We start from the raw sequence: 18,962 nt of genomic DNA, 5'->3' as shown, positions 1-18,962 counted from the left end.
CCCAAAGTGCTGGGATTACAGGCATGAGCCACCACACCCGCCGGTGTTTCCCAAACGTTTTTTAGCCAAGGAACCCTTTTCTCTCAGAGGATCTTGTGAAATTCACATGCTGTGGTACACACTTTGGGAAAGAAACATTGATTTATTAGCCTATCTTTCTTTATAAGTTCCATCTGATTTTCTTCCTCCAGGAAGGCCATTACAATCTGTAATCACAGTATAGTTTGTTTTATACTATGAATGAAATATGCATGCTATTACAAACAACTTTTCCTTTATAGTCAGTAAGCTTTACTTTTTTTTCCTTTATTCTGTTCACTTTAGTTTCTTCCTTCAAAGAAGCAGTATCGGCAAGGTAAACAATTAGAGAATATAGTTGGATGTGAGCATCTAATGATGCCACTGTGTTTTGATTGCTTGAAAAGCTTTGACTTTGAAAACGTGTATTATTTCTCTGAGAAAAAAATTAACTAATTTTTGTAATCTTGTAAATCTTCATATGTTTGGTAGTTTAAGAACTTAGAGGTGTACTATCTGTGTTTATACATTGTATCCTGTATTAAAGCTAAATCTTGAGTAATGTTAATATTCAGAGGATGGATTCTGGTTAACAAATTTTTTTTTTTTTTTTTTTGAGACGGAGTCTCGCTCTGTCCCCCAGGCTAGAGTGCAGTGGCGCGATCTCAACTCACTGCAAGCTCCACCTCCCAGGTTCACGCCGTTCTCCTGCCTTAGTCTTCCGAGTAGCTGAGACTACAGGCGCCCACCACCACGCCTGGCTAATTTTTTGTATTTTTAGTAGAGATGGGATTTCACCGTGTTAGCCAGGATGGTCTCGATCTCCTGACCTTGTGATCCACCCGCTTCAGCCTCCCAAAGTGCTAAGATTACAGGCATGAGCCACCACGCCCAGCCTAAAAAATCTTACAAAACCATGTTAGTCAACTTAGTGAAATGACTTTTAGCTTAGTGATTAACCACTCTTGTACAGGATTATAGATGTGGGTGGTTAGAGTGAGTCTGAACTTGATCCAGGATATCCCTGCCTGCTACCCAGAGTTTTTTGGTCATTTGCCTAATCAAAAAAGTAGAGTACAAGTAATGTCATTTGAGAACTCTGGATGATGATGGTTTTGCTCTGTTTTAAGTAATATTCTGTTGAGTGTTAAACACTAGGAGAAGCAGAATTGGCTGGGAGCAGTGGCTCACACCTGTAATCTCAGCACTTTGGGAGGTCAAGGCAGGAGGATTGCTTGAGACCAGGAGTTCAAGACCAGCCTGGGCAACATGTCAAGACCCTGTCTCTACAAAATATATTTTTTTTTAATTAGCTGGGCATGGTAGCACATGCCTGTAGTCCCGCCTACTTGGGAGGCTGAGGCAGGAAGATTGCTTAAGCCTAGGAGTTCAAGGCTGCAGTGAGCTATGATCAGGCCACTATGCTTCAAACTGGGCAACAGAGCAAAAGCCTGTCTCTAAAAAGAAAAAAGAAGGGAAACAGAGTTGTCATACTTATGCATGAAATTTGGATAGTTTTACAGTATGTTTGCCTGTTCCATAAATTGGGGGATTATATTGTGACCAAGTTTTTTCTAATTCAAGTTAAATGCTTTGTTTTTAAAAAGAACCGAGCTGCAGCTGCCATGGAATTCTTACAAGAATTAAATAGCGATGTCTCTGGAAGTTTTGTGGAAGAGGTATATATGTACACACATTATTATGTCTGTGCTGAAATACAATTTTTTAAATAATTCAAAGCCCCAGAAATTTAGAATTTTGAATCTTTTTGTCATTTATGATTAGTTGAATTGGAATTGTTGCCTCATTTGTTGTAAAATAGCTTAACTGTCTCTGCCATGTTTAATATGATTGTGAAATTGTTTTTTTTGTTTGTTTGTTTTTTTCTTTGCTGTCCTGTTTAGAGTCCAGAAAACCTTCTAGACAATGATCCCTCATTTTTCTGTAGGTTTACTGTTGTAGTTGCAACTCAGCTTCCTGAAAGGTAAATTTTTATGTTAATATGTTTTTATTTTAATCTTATTAGATTTGCATTGTTTTATTTTCTTTGCACAGTCTATGATGATATGGTTTTAAAAATTGTTAAATTCTACAGAAACTTTAAATATGAAACTTTCTTTTTTTTTTTTTTTTGAGCTCAAATTCCTGAGCTCAAGCAATGCACCCTTCTCGGCCTCCCAAAGTGTTGGGATTACAGGTGTGAGCCAACATGCCTGGTCAAGAGTTTCAGATTTATGGCTGGGCACGGTGGCTCACGCCTGTAATCCCAGCACTTTGGGAGGCCGAGGCGGGCGGATCACGAGTTCAGGAGATTGAGACCATCCTGGCCAACATGGTGAAATCCCATCTCTACTAAAAATACAAAAATTAGCTGGGCGTGGTGGCTCACGCCTATAGTCCCAGCTACTCAGGAAGCTGAGACAACAGAATCGCTTGAATCAGGGAGGTGGAGGTTGCAGTGAGCCAAGATCGTGCCACTACACTCCAGCCCTTGTGACAGAGTTAGACTCTGTCTCAAAAAAAATAAAAAATAAATAAAATAAATAAATAAATAAAAGAAATTCTTAGAAATCTTCCAGCATTGAAAAGATGAGGAAGAGAAAAATACTGAAACTTTTTTTTTTATTATTATTCTTTAGACAGAGTCTTGCTCTGTTGCTCAGGCTGGAGTGCAGTGGCACAATCTTAGCTCACTGCAACCTCTGCCTCCTGGGTTCAGGTAACTCTCGTGCCTCAGTCTCCCAAATAGCTGGGATTATAGGCATGTGCCACTGTGCCCGGCTAATTTTTGTATTTGTAGTAGAGACGGGGTTTCACCATGTTGGCCAGGCTGATCTCAAACTCCTGGCCCCAAGTCATCTGCCTGCCTCAGCCACCCAAAGTCCTGGGATTACAGTTGTGGAGCCACCAAGCCCAACCTTAGATGTGAAACTTTTGGAATATATTTAGAGCAGTTAAACCGAACATTGTTTTTTTGTTGTTGTTGTTTTTGTTCTTTGTTTGTTTTAGTGATTAAAAACTAGTTAGAATTGATTATTGAAGGCTGGGTGCAGTAACTCATGCCTGTAATTCCAGCAGAACTAGGCTGAGACAGGTTCAGATCACTTGAGCACAGGAGTTTAAGACCACCTGGGCAACATGGCAAAACCTTGTGTCTACAAAAACTACAAAATTTAGCCAGTTGGTGTGCCTGCTTGTGGTCCCAGCTACTCAGGAGGCTGAGATGGGAGAATCACTTGAACCTGGGAGGTCGAGGCTGCAGTGAGCCATGATCATGCCACTGCACTCCAGCCTGGGCAACAGAGAATTGGTTATTGGAATTGTTGGGGGTGTATTTGTGGGTTTTATATTTTTTCTCTATCATGGAAATGTTTAGAATTATCTTTCTTTAACTTTTCTCCTTAATATGACAGACTTAAGTTTCACATCCCTCTTGTCCAAAGATGTACTTTCTTTGAGACTGCAGCCTGTGGAAATGCTTGCTTTTCAGTGTGTTCTTGACCTGCTTATGTAAATGCAGTTATGTACCTTTGCATCTATTATTTAGTAAGAAAGTTGCTTTAAGACATTTTCATGTTTTGCATGTTTTCATGTTTGGCATATTTCCATTTGCTTATGTTCATATTTTGCTTTTTTTTTTTTAAACAGCACTTCACTACGCTTAGCAGATGTCCTCTGGAATTCCCAGATTCCTCTTTTGATCTGTAGGACATATGGACTAGTTGGTTATATGAGGATCATTATAAAAGAACATCCAGGTAAAATTGTTGAGCATATGGGCTTACTATTGGTTGCTTTAGCTATAATTTTAGAAACTTGACAATTTAGAAAGTCAGTTTTAAATTACAAAGTAAATTTGTAGCAGCACATCTCTAGTTGCACATTCAAAGTGGCAATCAGATTCAATAGGCTGCAATCTACTCTTTATGTAGCATTATAGAAGGATACAAAGCATGATATACCACAGGCACAGCTTCTTCATCTTATTAGGAGATCCAGCAACTATGCAAGTACCCAGCTTCTTTTGCCCCCTAACCCACATTGGGCATGTATGGCTGTGGAGAGCTAAGGAATGTGGATCACTCTGACCCATGAAGTTACACCACCTTTCCCCACTCCAGTCTTTTTTTTGTTTTTTAAGACAGAGTTTCGCTCTTGTTGCCCAGGCTGGAGTACAATGGCACAATCTTGGCTCACTGCAACCTCCACCTCCCGGGTTCAACTGATTCTCCTGCCTCAGCCTCCCAAGTAACTGGGATTACAGGCGCCCGCCACCATGCCCAGCTAGTTTTTTTTTTTTTTTTTTTTTTTTGAGACGGAGTCTCTCTCTTTTGCCCAGGCTGGACTGCAGTGGCGCGATCTTGGCTCACTGCTACCTCCACCTCCCGGGTTCACGCCATTCTCCTGCCTCAGCCTCCCGAGTAGCTGGGACTACAGGCGCCTGCCACCGTGCCCGGCTAATTTTTTGTATTTTTAGTAGAGACGGGGTTTCACCATGTTAGCCAGGATGGTCTCAATTTCCTGACCTCGTGATCTGCCCGTCTTGGCCTCCCAAAGTGCTGGGATTACAGGCGTGAGCCACCGCGCCTGGGCGCCCAGCTAATTTTTTGCATTTTTAGTAGAGACAGGATTTCACCATGTTGGCCAGGCTGGTCTGGAACTCCTGACCTCAGGTGATCCACCCGCCTTGGCCTCCCAAAATGCTGGGATTACAGGTGTGAGCCACTGCACCAGGTCCGTCCAATCTTTTATTTCATTCTCATGCAGGCTTTAGGTTCTCTCAATTCAGGTGCAATTTCACACAACAAAGACATTTACATAACTACTGTTCCCAAGGAAACTGTTGTAAGAGACCAAAGTCGTTTATAGGCAGACCTCCATCAGCTGAGGGTTTATATAAGCCCTTTACTTATAAAATTTTAATCTTAGATCATCATAAAATTTTCATCCAGTATTCATAACAGTGCTCTTTATTGACTCAAGAAAGCATTTTTACTATAAGCCAAGCACTCTGCTAATGTGGTGATAGCCATTGGCATTGGTACCGTCACTGAGGAGTAATATCTGTGTGGGCAGTTAGGGAGTGCTTGTCAGGATAAGCTCTGGCTGCTGGTGGTGAGCCATTTAAGAGTTGAAAGTGGTGTCAACTGATGGGAGGGAACAAAAGAGTTGAAAGTGGGAGAGTGACCATGTAAACATTTTATTTTAAATGGGTCACTTTGAAGTTGAGTAGAAAGTAAATGGATTTAAAGGGGCAAAGATTGGAGGCAGTGATTGCTGTTAGAAATTTCCAGTGGCCTAAGTAAGAGAGAGTATGTTCTTTTTCCTAATTTAGGGAAGAGAAGAAGAGAGGGTAGATAATAATGAAGGTTCAGCATTGCTAGTTGTGTGCCTGCCTTTATAAGAATTATTTCATTTACTCTTTCCAAAACCTTTATAAGGTACAGATTGAGCATCCTTAATCCAAAAATCCAAAATCAGAAATGCTCCAAAATGCAAAACTTTTTGAGAACTGACATAATATTCAAAGGAAACACTCATTGGAACATTTCTTACTTCAGATTTTTGGGTTAGAGAGCTCATCTAATATGTATTTGCAAATATACCAAAAACTCAACAAAATCCAAAACACTTATGGTCCCAAGCATTTTGGATAAGAGAGATACACAATCTGTAGATACTTCAATATCTGCTTTTTATAGATGATGCTGAGGCAATGAGAGATTAAATTATTTGCCTAAGGTCACATAGTTAGCAAGTGACAGAACTGGGCCTACCTCTAAGCACTCACTGAAATTATACACTCTCCTGTCCTCTCTCATGTGGAGAGCAGTGTACAGAGTGAGATTAGGAAGTGGGGAGTTACTGATGTTGGGGCCAAGGAAGCAAGAAGTGAAGGATGCCCATCAGGTTTCTGGAGAAGAAGTCTAGGTAGATGGTGATGCTGTCTATTGAAGACCACAAGAGGAGGAAGGATAGGTTGTTAGTTGCTATCTGTACATAGGGTTTGTCAATTTTGAGCTTTTCCAGTTAGAACAAATTGTGTTCTAAAGGAATCTTGGTTTTACTTTTACTAAAACTTTATAGTTGACTTAAGATTTCTGCATTTTACTATATGTAAATCGTACCTTAATAAAACAGTGAAAAAACCTGTGGGCCCTGTGTCCATTTAAAAATTAAAGATTTCCTAAGTTTCTATAATTCAGTGTATTGTCATCAGTATTGCCAAAGAATTAAGTTTATCTTTTGAGCTGGGCACGGTGGCTCACACCTGTAATGCAAGGACTTTGGGAGGCTGAGGCAGGAGGAGCCCTTGAATCCAGGAGTTTGAGACTAGCCTGGGTGACATAGTGAGACCCTATCCCTACAAAAAAATTAGCTGGGCACAGTGACACGAGACTGTAGTCCCACCTTCTCAGGAGGCTGAGGTGGGAGGATCCCTTCAGCCCAGGAGTTTCAGCAGTGAGCTATGATTGTGCCACTGTACTTCAGCCTGGGTAATACAGCAAGACCCCATCTCTCTCTTTTTTTTTTTTTAAGTGTTAAATTTATCCTTTTGAATTCTTTGTTTCACAGTAATAGAATCTCATCCAGATAATGCATTAGAGGATCTACGACTAGATAAGCCATTTCCTGAACTGAGAGAACATTTTCAGTCCTATGATTTGGATCATATGGAAAAAAAGGTTGGTAGTGTGTGTGACCTTACATTTACAGATAGACTTAAAACATTTTTTTTAACCTAAGGTTTTTGAATTACACTAAAGTGAGAAAATCCTATAAACTTCCATATTCCTGTCATCCAGATTACCCAATAACAGTATTTTACCTTGTTTTCAACATATTAATTTTTCTCCAAAATTAAAAAACTTTTTTACTGAAGACAAGTACATATACTGAACATCTGTGTAATCACTACCCAGGTCAAGAAATTGGACATTAACCTATTCCAGGTGGGGAGATGGGGATGGTTAATGGGTACCAAAGAAAAATTAGAAAGAATGAATAAGATTTACTCCTTGAAAGCACAACAAGGTGACTATAGTTAGTAATAACAACTTAGTTATACATTTTAAAATAATTAAAAGAGTTTAATTGGATTATTTGTAACATAAAGGATAAACGCTTGAGGGGATAAATGCTATACAGATACCCCATTCTCCATGATGTGCTTATTTCACATTGCATGCCTGTATCAAAGCATGTACCCCATAAATATATACACCTAAGTACCCACAAAAATTGAAAGTAAAAAATTTTAAAACAAAAAACAGAAATAAAAAAATTCCAAGAAGTTCTCTTTATGGACTTTTTCTAAACAAATAGAAATAATGACATAACACTATAAGGAGTATATGTATTTTTTCCCACTTCCATATTAATTAACATGCAGTTGTTTATTTGGTTCATCAGAAAACAGAAAAGATCCTCCTTTCTTACTTAGGATTGGTGTCTGAAATTGAGATTTGAGCTGTGTTTTTGGGTGGCAGTCTCTGAGACTGTTTTGCTGGTATAATGGGGACAATCATAGTATATATGTGACATACTAGGTATCTGCCTCTAGAAAAATTTGTAAAGCAGTTTTTATTAACTCAGTTCATTTTCGTCTATTCACTACTCTGCATATATTAGGAGATCATAAATATTGTTGAATTTGTTGAAAACGAGATGGTACAGTGAAGAATTCATAATACTGATATTTTCTTTTATTTGTCTCTCATTTTTAGGACCACAGTCATACTCCATGGATTGTGATCATAGCTAAATATTTAGCACAGTGGTATAGTGAAGTATGTCCTTTTTTTAAAAAAATTTCATATGCAACTGTATTTTCAGTTTCTTACAAAGGATTTCCTTGATGGGGAATGGGAGATTAATTTTTTTTCCTTATGGGGTTGTATGGTAGGGCAAATGGATGCTTTTAAATTTAAATCTAGCAGTTCCTCTTTTGATCCTGATAATTTTAATTAACAAAATGAAATTCAATAAATGTCATTATGAAACTGGCAGGGGGATTGAATGTAGATAAATGGTCACAGTGTCTGTTTTCTATCAAGTGAGCCTCTGATTTCACAGAGAAATATATTTGTTGATGAAATCTTATGTAGAGAATGGGGGACACTTTAGACTTTCAATTTCTGTATTTTGAATTTTAATAACTAGATTTTTAAAATTTTTAACCAATTTAGACAAATGGACGAATACCTAAAACGTATAAAGAAAAAGAGGACTTCAGAGATTTGATTAGACAAGGTAATATGGGATATGATTAAATACTGTATAAAGCTTGAAAAGCAAATTGCTAGAGGCAGGTGCTTATTGGATTTCTGTTAACACCTTTGTCAGATGATACCATCATGAGCTTTTATTTTCCTTCTGGAGAAGTTAAGAAGCCACGCCTTGTATAGTTTTAAGGACTAATGATAAGCCGTATTTCTTAAGATTTAATATTCTGCAGGATCTGACAAGGTTATTTTTATAATGGGGGAACAGAAGAGTGAAAAGAAAAGGGCTGTTTGCTAACAATTTCCCATTACAATAGGAATTCTAAAAAATGAAAATGGGGCTCCAGAAGATGAAGAGAATTTTGAAGAAGCTATTAAAAATGTGAACACAGCACTAAATACAACTCAGGTAATGAAAGAGTTGCTGAGGGATTCACATGAACAAGATGTTTTCTAGAGGCCTTGGCTATTAAATGGTTGACTATAATGATTTAAGTTAATATTTTCTAAATGTATAGTTAGAAATAAATACAGGGCCGGGCATGCTGGCTCATCCCAGCACTTTGGGAGGCTGAGGTGGGTGGATCACCTGAGGTCAGGAGTTCGAGACCAGCCTGGCCAACATAGTGAAACCGCGTCTCTACTAAAATTACAAAAATTAGCTGGGCATGGTGAACATACCTGTAATCCCAGCTATTCGGGAGGCTGAGGCAGGAGAATCACTTGAACCCAGGAGGCAGAGGTTATAGTGAGCCAAGATTACACCACTGCACTCCAGCCTGGGCAACAGAGTAAGACTCCGCCTCAGATGCCTTTGGTTTTGTTATGGCTTAGTTGTTGAGGTCTGACCATTGAAGTTTTTGGGGAGCTTTGGAATAACACCTGGTAGTTTAAGTTAGAATTTTCTTGTAACTTAAAACAGCAAATATGCTGCCTTTCAAGTTAGGAAGGCACGTAAGATTATTACCAACTTTTTAGAGACAACAAGGCAGTGTTGCTGAGTGATTAAAAGTGTGCTGGCTGGGGCCAGGCGCGGTGGCTCACACCTGTAATCCCAACACTTTTGGGAGGCCGAGGAGGGCAGATCACATGAAGTCAGGAGTCCAAGACGAGCCTGGCCAACATGGTGAAACCCCATCTCTATTAAAAATACACAAAATTAGCTGGGCATGGTGGTGGGCACCTGTAATCCCAGCTACTTGGGAGGCTGAGGCAGGACAACTGCTTGAACCTGGGAGGTGGAGACTGCAGTGAGCTGAGATCTCACCAGTGTACTCCAGCCTGGGCAACAAGAGCGAGACTCTGTCTCAAAAAAAAAAAAAAAAGTGTTTGCTGGCCAGGTGTGGTGGCTCATACTGTAATCCCAACACTTTGGGAGGCCAGGGCAGAAAGATTGCTTGAGCCCAGTTCAAGACCAGCCTGGACAACGTAGGGAGATCTTGTCTCTACAAAAAATTTAAAAATTAGATGGGTGTGGTGGCATGCACCTGTAGTCTCAGCTACTCTGGAGCCTAAGGTAGTGGGAGGATCGCTTGAGCCTGGGGGGTTGAGGCTGCAGTGAGCCATGATTGTGCCACTGCACTGCAGCCTGGGCAATGATATGAGACCCTGTGTCCAAAAAATAAATGTGCTTTGTGAATCACTTTTCTGGGGTGATGAACATTTTCTGTTTTAATTGGGGTTATGGTTAAAAATATGTATATATAGTTATCAAAATGCATTGAATTGGACATTTAAAATCTCTGTATTTCACTGAATATAAAACCACAGTTGAAAAGATTCTAATAGTTGGGGGGCAGTAAGCTAAATAAACAGATAAAAATGCACCAGGTGCTGTGAACAAAATTACAGCAGAACAAAGGGTCAGAGGGCATGTTGGGGACAAGGGAATCCGGGGTTAAGAGACAATTGTACATAGGGAGCCAGGGAGACTTTCCAAAAGACATTTAAGCAGAAGCCTGAGTGAAGTGACACGCAGAGGTCTGGTGGAAGAGCTTTTCAGTTGGAGGGAGCACATGTGCAAAGGCCCAGAAGTGGGATGAAGCTTGACTTTTGTTCAAGCATCAGTAAGCAAGTCAGTGTGATTGGAGTGAAGTGTAAAAGGGGGAAAAGTGGTAGGAAGGATTTGAGTTTGGAGAGGCAGAAAGGGCCAGATCATAAAGGCCTTGCAGGCTATTTAAGCATTTCAATCAGGGAAGTGGATTGAGCTGCTTTGTATTCTAAAAGACCATTCTGGCTTTCATGAGGAGAACACAATTGAGGGGACTGGGAGTGGAAGCAGAGAGACCAGTTAGGAGGTCCCACTGAGACATTTCTTTTTTCCACCCATCAGTAGAATCCAAGCCTATGATTTGTGTGTGTGTGTGTGTGTGTGTGTGTATATATATATATTTTTTTGAGACAGGGTCTCACATTGGTGCCCAGGGTAGAATGCAGTGACACAATCACTGCTCACTGCAGCCTTGACCTCCTGGGCTCAAGTGATCCCCCCACCTCAGCCTCCCAAGTAGCTGGGACCACAGGCACGTGCCACCACACCCAGCTAATTTACTTTTATGTTTTCTATAGACGGGGTCTTCCTGTTTTGTTCAGGTTGGTCTCAAACTCCTGGGCTCAAATGACCCTCTCACCTTGGACTCCTGAATGCTGGGATTATAGATATGAGCCATTGTGCTCTGCTTTATACTCTTGATTAACGTATGAAGATCTTGCTAGCAATAAAATTACTTTATGGTTTTAGTTTTTTTCAGAGTGGTTGTCTCAACGGTCACTAATTAGGGTGCAAGGGTTTCAGATTTTTGACAAGATGGAAAATCATGAAATACTACAAGTCTATAATCTGTTTTGTCTTCAGATGTAACTATATAAAATAATTTACTGGGGCCCCTTCTTTACCCCATTTATGGTATAAGAGAATAGGTATTAAATGGTAGCAACAGTGGGCCGGAGAGGTCTTTCTTCCATTCTTTCCCCATCAAATCTTCATATGGTACTGATTCTAAATAAAATTATAAACAAATCAGAAGTTTGTATTTGATTACAATTTGAGAATTCAAAGAACATATCTGAAGAAATAGCACTGAAAATAAAGATGGGCGAATTCTTAATACTGTGTAAGTAAATGTTTCATGTTCCTTTGTTAGATCCCAAGCAGTATTGAAGATATATTTAATGATGATCGCTGCATAAATATCACCAAACAGGTAACAACAACAAAAGTAAAAACATTGCTGCTAAAACTTTGGGTCAAAGTAAAACGCCACTTAATGTTAATTTTTTCTTATTCTTTTAGACTCCATCATTTTGGATTTTAGCTCGTGCCTTAAAGGAATTTGTGGCCAAAGAGGGTCAAGGAAATTTACCTGTTCGAGGCACAATTCCTGATATGATTGCAGATTCAGGCAAATATATAAAACTGCAAAACGTGTATGTCACTGTTTTCAAACTATGTAACAGAAAAAGTCTGATTATATTAGAGATAAACATTTTATCATCCTGTCAGAAATCAAATGAAAGTTTATTACAACCTCATTGCTTATAAATAAACTAGGCCAGCTGCAGTGGCTCATGCCTGTAATCCCAACACTTTGGGAGGCCAAGGTGGGAGAATTGCTTGAGTCCAGGAGTTTGAGACCATCGTGGGCAACATAGTGAGACTTCCATCTCTACAAATTGAAAAATTAGGTGGGCATGGTAGCGTTCGCCTTTAATCTCAACTACTCAGGAGGCTGAAGCAGAAGGATCTCTTGAGCTCAGGAGTTTGAGGCTGCAGTGAGCCATGATCATGCCACTTCACTTCAGCCTGGGTGACAGAGCAAGACCCTGTTTCAAATAAATAAGTAAAAATAAGCTGAAGAACTTAGACCAGGCTGGGCGCAGTGGCTCACGCCTGTAATCCCAGCGCTTTGGGAGGCCGAGGCAGGCGGATCACGAGGTCAGGAGATTGAGACCATCCTGACTAACACGGTGAAACCCCGTCTCTACTAAAAATACAAAAAAATTAGCCAGGCGTGGTGGCAGGCGCCTGTAGTCCCAGCTACCCGGGAGGCTGAGGCAGGAGAATAGCGTGAACCCGGGAGGCGGAGCTTGCAGTGAGCGGAGATCGCGCCACTGCACTCCAGCCTGGGCGACAGAGTGAGACTCTGTCTCAAAAAAAAAAAAAAAAGAACTTAGGCCGGGCGTGGTGGCTCACGCCTGTAATCCCACCACTTTGGGAGGCCGAGACGGGTGGATCACGAAGTCAGAAGATCAAGACCATCCTGGCCAACATGGTGAAACCCTGTCTCTACTAAAAAAATACAAAAAATTAGCCAGGTGTGGTGGCGCGCACCTGTAGTCCCAGCTATTCGGGAGGCTGAGGCAGGGGAATCGCTTGAACCCAGGAGACGGAGGTTGCAGTGAGCCAAGATCGTGCCACTGCACTCCAGCCTGGAGACAGAGCAAGAGTCCGTCTCAAAAAAAAAAAAAAAAAAAAAACTTAGGGGGCAATTCTTTTTAAGCTCAAAGCAAAATTGAATGGGAAATACAGAATTACCACATATGCCTAGGAGGCAGAGTTTTTTTTCATACTTCATGATAAATATTTGATCACTTAACTCTGTGCTATGAACTATATGTATTAAGTAATTTAACACACACACAAGGTTCACAACGACCTTATGAGAGAGAGAGAGACCGTTACTGGCCCCATTTTACACATGAAGAAACTAAGGTATTGAAAAGGTTACTTATGCAAGGTCAGATAGCTGGTAAATGGCAGAACCAAGATTTGAACCCCAGGAAACCCAGTACCAGAGCCTGTATGTTTAGCTATGGCCCTATACTACCTTCTATTTGTAACTTAAAACCATGAAGGTTTGATGAATTTTTTATCTTAATGTTTCATAATTTATAGTCTATGACTATAGCTAGACACCTTGCTATCCAGGTATCACTAGCCTGAACCCAGATAGACTATCACAGGGATGGGTCTCAATGAATATTACCCTCGTATAGTTAGGGCATGGTGCAAAGAATCCAGGTCTGCTGGCTTGGTTTCTTTGGGGTCCAAGTAATGTCACACAGAGATGATCTCTCTTCCCCAGACAGATTTCACTCTTTATCATGTCACCATTGAACGAATCTTGGTTTGTTGTCCTAGCCTAAGAGTTCAACTACTTAAAACCTGGGGAAGGTCAATTGAGGATAGAAAGAAGTATGACCTTACATGGGAGGTAGTCAGCCTGAACACTGATGATTTTTAGAGGGTGAAAGGTAAATAGACGTAAAGAAAAGTTTTATGGCCGGATGCAGTGGCTCACACCTGTATTCCCAGCACTTTGGGAGGCCAAAGTGGGTGGTGAAATGTGCCACAAGGGATGTTCACAGGTGTTTTAAATGGTTGAAATTTTATGTTTTCCATGGTCTGTCTCAGTGGTATAGATACAGATAATAATTGGGTAAGGGTTTTTTTTTCCTCTCATAATAAATAGAGTATTTTAAAACAATCAGAGGTAGAGCATGTTTATCTATGGCAATGCTAAAAAGGTATGAAGGTCAGTTAATTGAAAATTGTCATTAATACAGTATTTTCAGTTTCTAAATCACTTGAACCCAGGAGTTCAAGACCAGCCTGGGCAACATGGTGAAACTCCGTCTCTACAAAAAAGACAAAAATTAGTCGGGCATGGTAGCGTGTGCCTGAATTCCCAGCTACTTGGGAAGCTGAGGTGGGAGGATCAGTTGAGCGTGGGAAGTTGAGGCTGCAGTGAGCCAGGACTGCGCCACTGTACTCCAGCCTGGGTGGCAGAGCGAGATCCTGTCTCAAAAAACAAAGAAGTTTTACATTGGAGATGAACAGTTTTAATGTATTTAACTTTCCTTGGACTTGACTTCCAGGAGATAAGTCATGTTCTTCAGTAATGTATTTTTTCAGGTCCTCTGTCACAGAAGCCGAAATCATAGATCCCTCTAGGGGAGCAGTTTTTAAGTTGGGTGCTGTTAGAGGGACCCTGGGTTTTAGTGGGCACTGAGAGTCTGTCACTAACACTGGAAAGATTCCCAGCTACTCATGGTGCTGTTGATAGCATTTCCCTGGCATTTTCACATTTCATACATTGTCAGACCTGTGTTTTTTCATGAAAAGGAAAGAAAATTTTTGTTCATGGTAACAATTTAAATTTTGCTAATTTAAAAATTTGTTAGTAATTGCTTTTTATTCTTTTTTAGTTACCGTGAAAAAGCAAAGAAAGATGCTGCCGCTGTGGGTAATCATGTTGCCAAATTGCTGCAGTCCATTGGCCAGGTAAGCTACTGGGCACACTGTGCCCATACAGGCCTGAGCACGTAACTCCAGCCAGAAAGGGTTTAGAGACAGAGGGTGTGGCACTGGCTCTGTGCTTCTTTAGAGGGAGCTGTCATTTCCCTGCCTAATGGGAGAGCTTGCGATAAGGAAACAAGATATTTTTAAAGTGCTCTCCCAGCTCTTGGAGAAAGCCTTCCCATCTCACAGTGATTGGCTTTGTGCCGCACCCTTTGTTAATCTTCTCTTTTAAACTGGAACAGAATCTGTATTTATCTCTTTACAGGCACCAGAGTCCATTTCAGAGAAAGAATTAAAATTACTCTGTAAGTCCCCTTGAATTAATTTCCTTATTTTGCTTGATAGAAATGTGCCACAGGGAATGTTCCCAGGTATTTTGAATGGTTGAAATTTTAAGTTTTCCATGGCCTCAGTGATATAGATATAGATAATTATTGGGTAAGGTTTTTTTTTTCCTCTCATAATACAATACATGGCGAGTATTTTAAGACTGAATCAGAGGTAGAACATGTTTATCTGTGGCAATGCTATAAAGGCTTGACGGTCAGTTAATTGAAAATTGCCATTAATACAGTATTTTCAGTTTTTAAATTTTAAGTAATTTAGGAAGCTTTTTTGTCTGAAGACTTTGGGTGTGAAGTCTTGAGTCACATGTACATTGACAATATTGGTTTAAATACTCATTTTGATCTGTGTTAAATGACTGTAATGGAGTTAAGAATTTTGCCATCTAGTTTCGGAGTGGTTAGGTTCGTAGGAGTCTTCTCAGTAACTCCTCAGTAGGCCAAAAGCATTTTCTTTTATTTAAGAGTCAGTTTCAAAATACCCAATCTGTTGTGCATGCCATCTGAAGATTTCTCCCTGTAGCTACTGCTCCTACGTCCTGTGGAAGTTTATATTTTGCATGCTCCCCATCCTTAAAATAGATTTATCCAAGCTTTCCATTTTATGACTTCTCCACAATGTCTGTTTAGGCTCAGTTTTAATGTTTTCTGCCACTACTAATCTTGCACCTTGTTTGTTCTATTAGACTAATCTTGAATTAGCGTTTGTTGTATTAGATTATATAATACTAGATCACAAGTTTGATGCTGGGTATTTGAACATTTATTATTCTGTTCTACTTTGGGGCGTTTTTGAAAATTTCAATAATACAAAGCTTAAAAAAAGTCATTACATATATCAAGAGTACAATTCATAAACCTCTCTCCTTTAGGACTACTTATCCATAATAATGATGAAAACTATTATTTTTAGAGCCATATCAGGCATTGTGCTAGAGATGCACTTTATACAGATGTCACATTTAATCTGTAGAACAATTCTCAAAGGTAAACAGTATCATCCCCATTTTACACTTGAAAACTGAGGTTCAGAGAGGCCATCACCTTACTTGCTTCTGAACTGGTTGTAGTGCCAGGGATATAAATTTAAGGTGATTCATGTTCTAGTGCTTTCTCTGCTATTAGAACCAAGGAGAAAACATTTCTTCACATTCTCATGTCTGAGAAGGGTATACACATAATTCTCTGTTCTTAAAGTCACCTGTGATTCATAATATTCACCAGTCACAGTCATTACTTCCAGAATATCTTTCCTCTGTTCAGGCAGCAATTCTGCATTTCTTCGAGTGGTAAGATGTCGATCCTTAGCTGAAGAATATGGTTTGGATACAATTAACAAGGATGAAATTAGTAAGTATAATAGCCTTCTGATTCTGGGTTAATTTTAATTAATTTAAAAGATATAAATATTTTGTGTATAATAGTGTTGAGTATATGGTGATGATATAAAAGATAATGTAAACATTCATATTCTAATTTTATTCTAAGCTTATCTAGGTAATTATAATTTATGTATATATTATATGAAACTTACTGTATGCATAAAGTCATATTTAGGTCACTGAGTCCATTGTGTGATATGTATGAGTTAAAGTCAGTATGTTACTACTTCAGTAGAGATTGTGTGACTCCAGCTAATAGTCCTGAAACTCAAGTATATAGTAAATTCAGCCCTTCATTGTTTGTTACATTGCAAATTAACCAAATTAAACTGAAATTTTTTTTCCTTTCAGTTTCTAGCATGGACAATCCAGATAATGAAATAGTGTTGTACTTAATGTTACGGGCTGTTGATAGATTTCATAAACAACATGGTAGATATCCAGGTAAGAATAGCAATTGAATTACCAGATATAATAAGATCTTCAATAAAACATTTAAATTGAAAGTGTTCTCAGGGTATTTATAATAGTGTTGCTTGAATTTCACATTGTGAACAGATTACACCCCAAACGTTCCCCAGTGAAGAACCACCTTTTGTTTTTTAAGTTTAACTATTTGCAAAATAGTGTTCGATTCTAAACTATTACAGGGGGATGTTGGTTGAATATGTATAGAAGAAAACTTTTTTCTGTCATTTTCCATAGTTTGTTACTAAGACTCACACTGAGTTTAATTTAGTGGAATAGGAAAGCCACAAGAAATATGCTGGCCAGGCATAGTACGGTGGCTCACGTCTGTAATGCCAGCACTTTGGGAGACTGATTCAGGCAGATTGCTTGAGCCCAGGAGTTGGAGACCAGCGTGGGCAACATGGTGGAACCCCATCTCTACTGAAGATACAAAAAATTAGCCAGACATGGTGGTGTGCACTTGTAGACTCAGCTACTCGGGAGGATCACCTGAGCCTGGAAAGTTGGGGCTACAGTGAGTTGTGATTGTGCCACTACACTCCAGCCTGGGTGACTGTGGTGAGACTGTCTCAAAAAAAAAAAGTATGCTACTGATTTCTGAACTCAATAACTCTGAAGATGTAGGAATTTCTTTGTTTAGTTATCTACTTTTTATCTTCAGCAAATGTAGTCATTGGAGAATTGGCATAATCTCAAAGATCTGAGGTTGCTCAGAATATTTTTCTTTGGGATGATAATTTTAATTGTGCAGGATTATTGCATAGCAACACATTCTAGGGGTGTCATAAAACCTGCTGCTCCATCTGATACAGTGTGTCTCCAGAGTTTATAGTCTTTTTTTTTTCTTTTGAGACGGAGTCTCGCTCTGTCGCCCAGGCTGGAGTGCAGTGGCGTGATCTCAGCTCACTGCAACCTCCGCCTCCTGGGTTTAAGCAATTTTCCTGCCTCAGCCTCCCGAGTAGCTGGGACTATAGGCGCCCGCCACCTCGCCCGGCTAATTTTTGTATTTTTAGTAGAAACAGGGTTTCACCATGTTGGCCAGGCTGGTCTCAAACTCCTGACCTCAAGTGATCCTCCTGCGTTGGCCTCCCAAAGTGCAGGGATTACACGCATGAGCCACTGCGCTGCCCAGAGTTTATAGTCCTAACAAGCAAGCTTACTAGAAGAAAAAAAAAGAATAAACACCAAATATGTATTGCTTTATTTGTATTATTTGATTAGTATTTATTTCAGTTATCTGTTGCATAACAAACCACTTCAAAACTTAGTGGTTTAAAACAATAAATAGTGTCGTGATTTTGTGGATTGCCTGGTCTCAGGCAGTTCTCCTTGGGGAGGCATGCAGTTGCTTGAGCCTGGGGGTGGAGTCATTCTGAAGGCTTGACTGACTGAGTTAGACATGCAAGAAGACATTTTTACTCATGTAACTAGCACCTTAGTCAGAACAGTGGGAATAGCTGGCGGCTGGTCAGGTATCTCTTCACGTGGCTAGCTTGGACTTCCTTTTGGCATGTCAGTTGGCGTCTGCAGTTAACATTCCAAAAAACCCAAGTGGAAGGTACAGGGCTTTTTATGACCTAGCTTTGGAAGTCATACAGCATCACTTATGAGCTAAGTAACTTAATCTCTCTGTGCTTTAGTTTTCTCTTCTATAAATGGAGATAACTATACATACTTCATAGGACTGTTTTGAGGATTCAATCAATTAATATAGATATAAGGTCCTTAGAACAGTGTCCAGCATCTATTAATGCTCAATAAATGTGACCTATTATTGGCCAGGCATGGTGGCTCACACCTGTAATCCCAGCACTTTGGGAGGCCAAGGCGGGTGGATCACTTGAGGCCAGGAGTTCGAGACCAGCCTAGCCAACACTGAAACTAAAAATAGAAAAAATTAGCTGTGTGTGGTGGCGCTCTCCTGTAGTCTCAGTTTCTTGGGAGGCTGAGGCATGAGAATCATTTGAACCTGGCAGGCAGAGGTTGCAGTGAGCCGAGACTGCACCACTGCACTCCAGCCTAGGTAACAGCAAGACTCTCTCTCAAAAGAAAAAAAAAAAGTTACCTATTATTAATAGCTTTATGTCCTCAGTGTCATTTATCATTTAGTCTTTTAGAATTGGAGAATAACTTTTATAAAGAGTATAAGTAGGACATTACTTTCTCATTCATTAAGTTCTTCTATCAAATAATTATTAAGCACTATGTGCCAGATGCTTTT

At 39.8% G+C, this 18,962-nt stretch overlaps 1 protein-coding gene across 3 annotated transcripts in view; it reads left to right on the top strand.

Annotated features, from left to right (window-relative positions):
* The window catches only part of NAE1 (NEDD8 activating enzyme E1 subunit 1), a 28,161-nt gene that overhangs the window by 5,805 nt on the left and 3,394 nt on the right, over nucleotides 1–18,962 (top strand). For all 3 annotated transcript variants that reach the window (XM_034940347.3, XM_034940348.3, XM_063597623.1), the window contains 14 exons: nucleotides 325–355; nucleotides 1,626–1,697; nucleotides 1,923–2,002; nucleotides 3,667–3,776; nucleotides 6,595–6,704; nucleotides 7,746–7,808; nucleotides 8,208–8,271; nucleotides 8,561–8,652; nucleotides 11,387–11,446; nucleotides 11,536–11,669; nucleotides 14,451–14,526; nucleotides 14,810–14,849; nucleotides 16,152–16,238; nucleotides 16,622–16,714. In XM_034940347.3, the coding sequence (XP_034796238.1) occupies nucleotides 325–355; nucleotides 1,626–1,697; nucleotides 1,923–2,002; nucleotides 3,667–3,776; nucleotides 6,595–6,704; nucleotides 7,746–7,808; nucleotides 8,208–8,271; nucleotides 8,561–8,652; nucleotides 11,387–11,446; nucleotides 11,536–11,669; nucleotides 14,451–14,526; nucleotides 14,810–14,849; nucleotides 16,152–16,238; nucleotides 16,622–16,714 (1,112 nt within the window). The remainder of the gene's footprint in view (nucleotides 1–324; nucleotides 356–1,625; nucleotides 1,698–1,922; nucleotides 2,003–3,666; nucleotides 3,777–6,594; nucleotides 6,705–7,745; nucleotides 7,809–8,207; nucleotides 8,272–8,560; nucleotides 8,653–11,386; nucleotides 11,447–11,535; nucleotides 11,670–14,450; nucleotides 14,527–14,809; nucleotides 14,850–16,151; nucleotides 16,239–16,621; nucleotides 16,715–18,962) is intronic.

This window comes from Pan paniscus, chromosome 18, assembly GCF_029289425.2.
Source record: "Pan paniscus chromosome 18, NHGRI_mPanPan1-v2.0_pri, whole genome shotgun sequence".
Lineage (NCBI taxonomy): Eukaryota > Metazoa > Chordata > Mammalia > Primates > Hominidae > Pan > Pan paniscus.
This window is presented reverse-complemented; position numbering and strand designations above follow the sequence as displayed.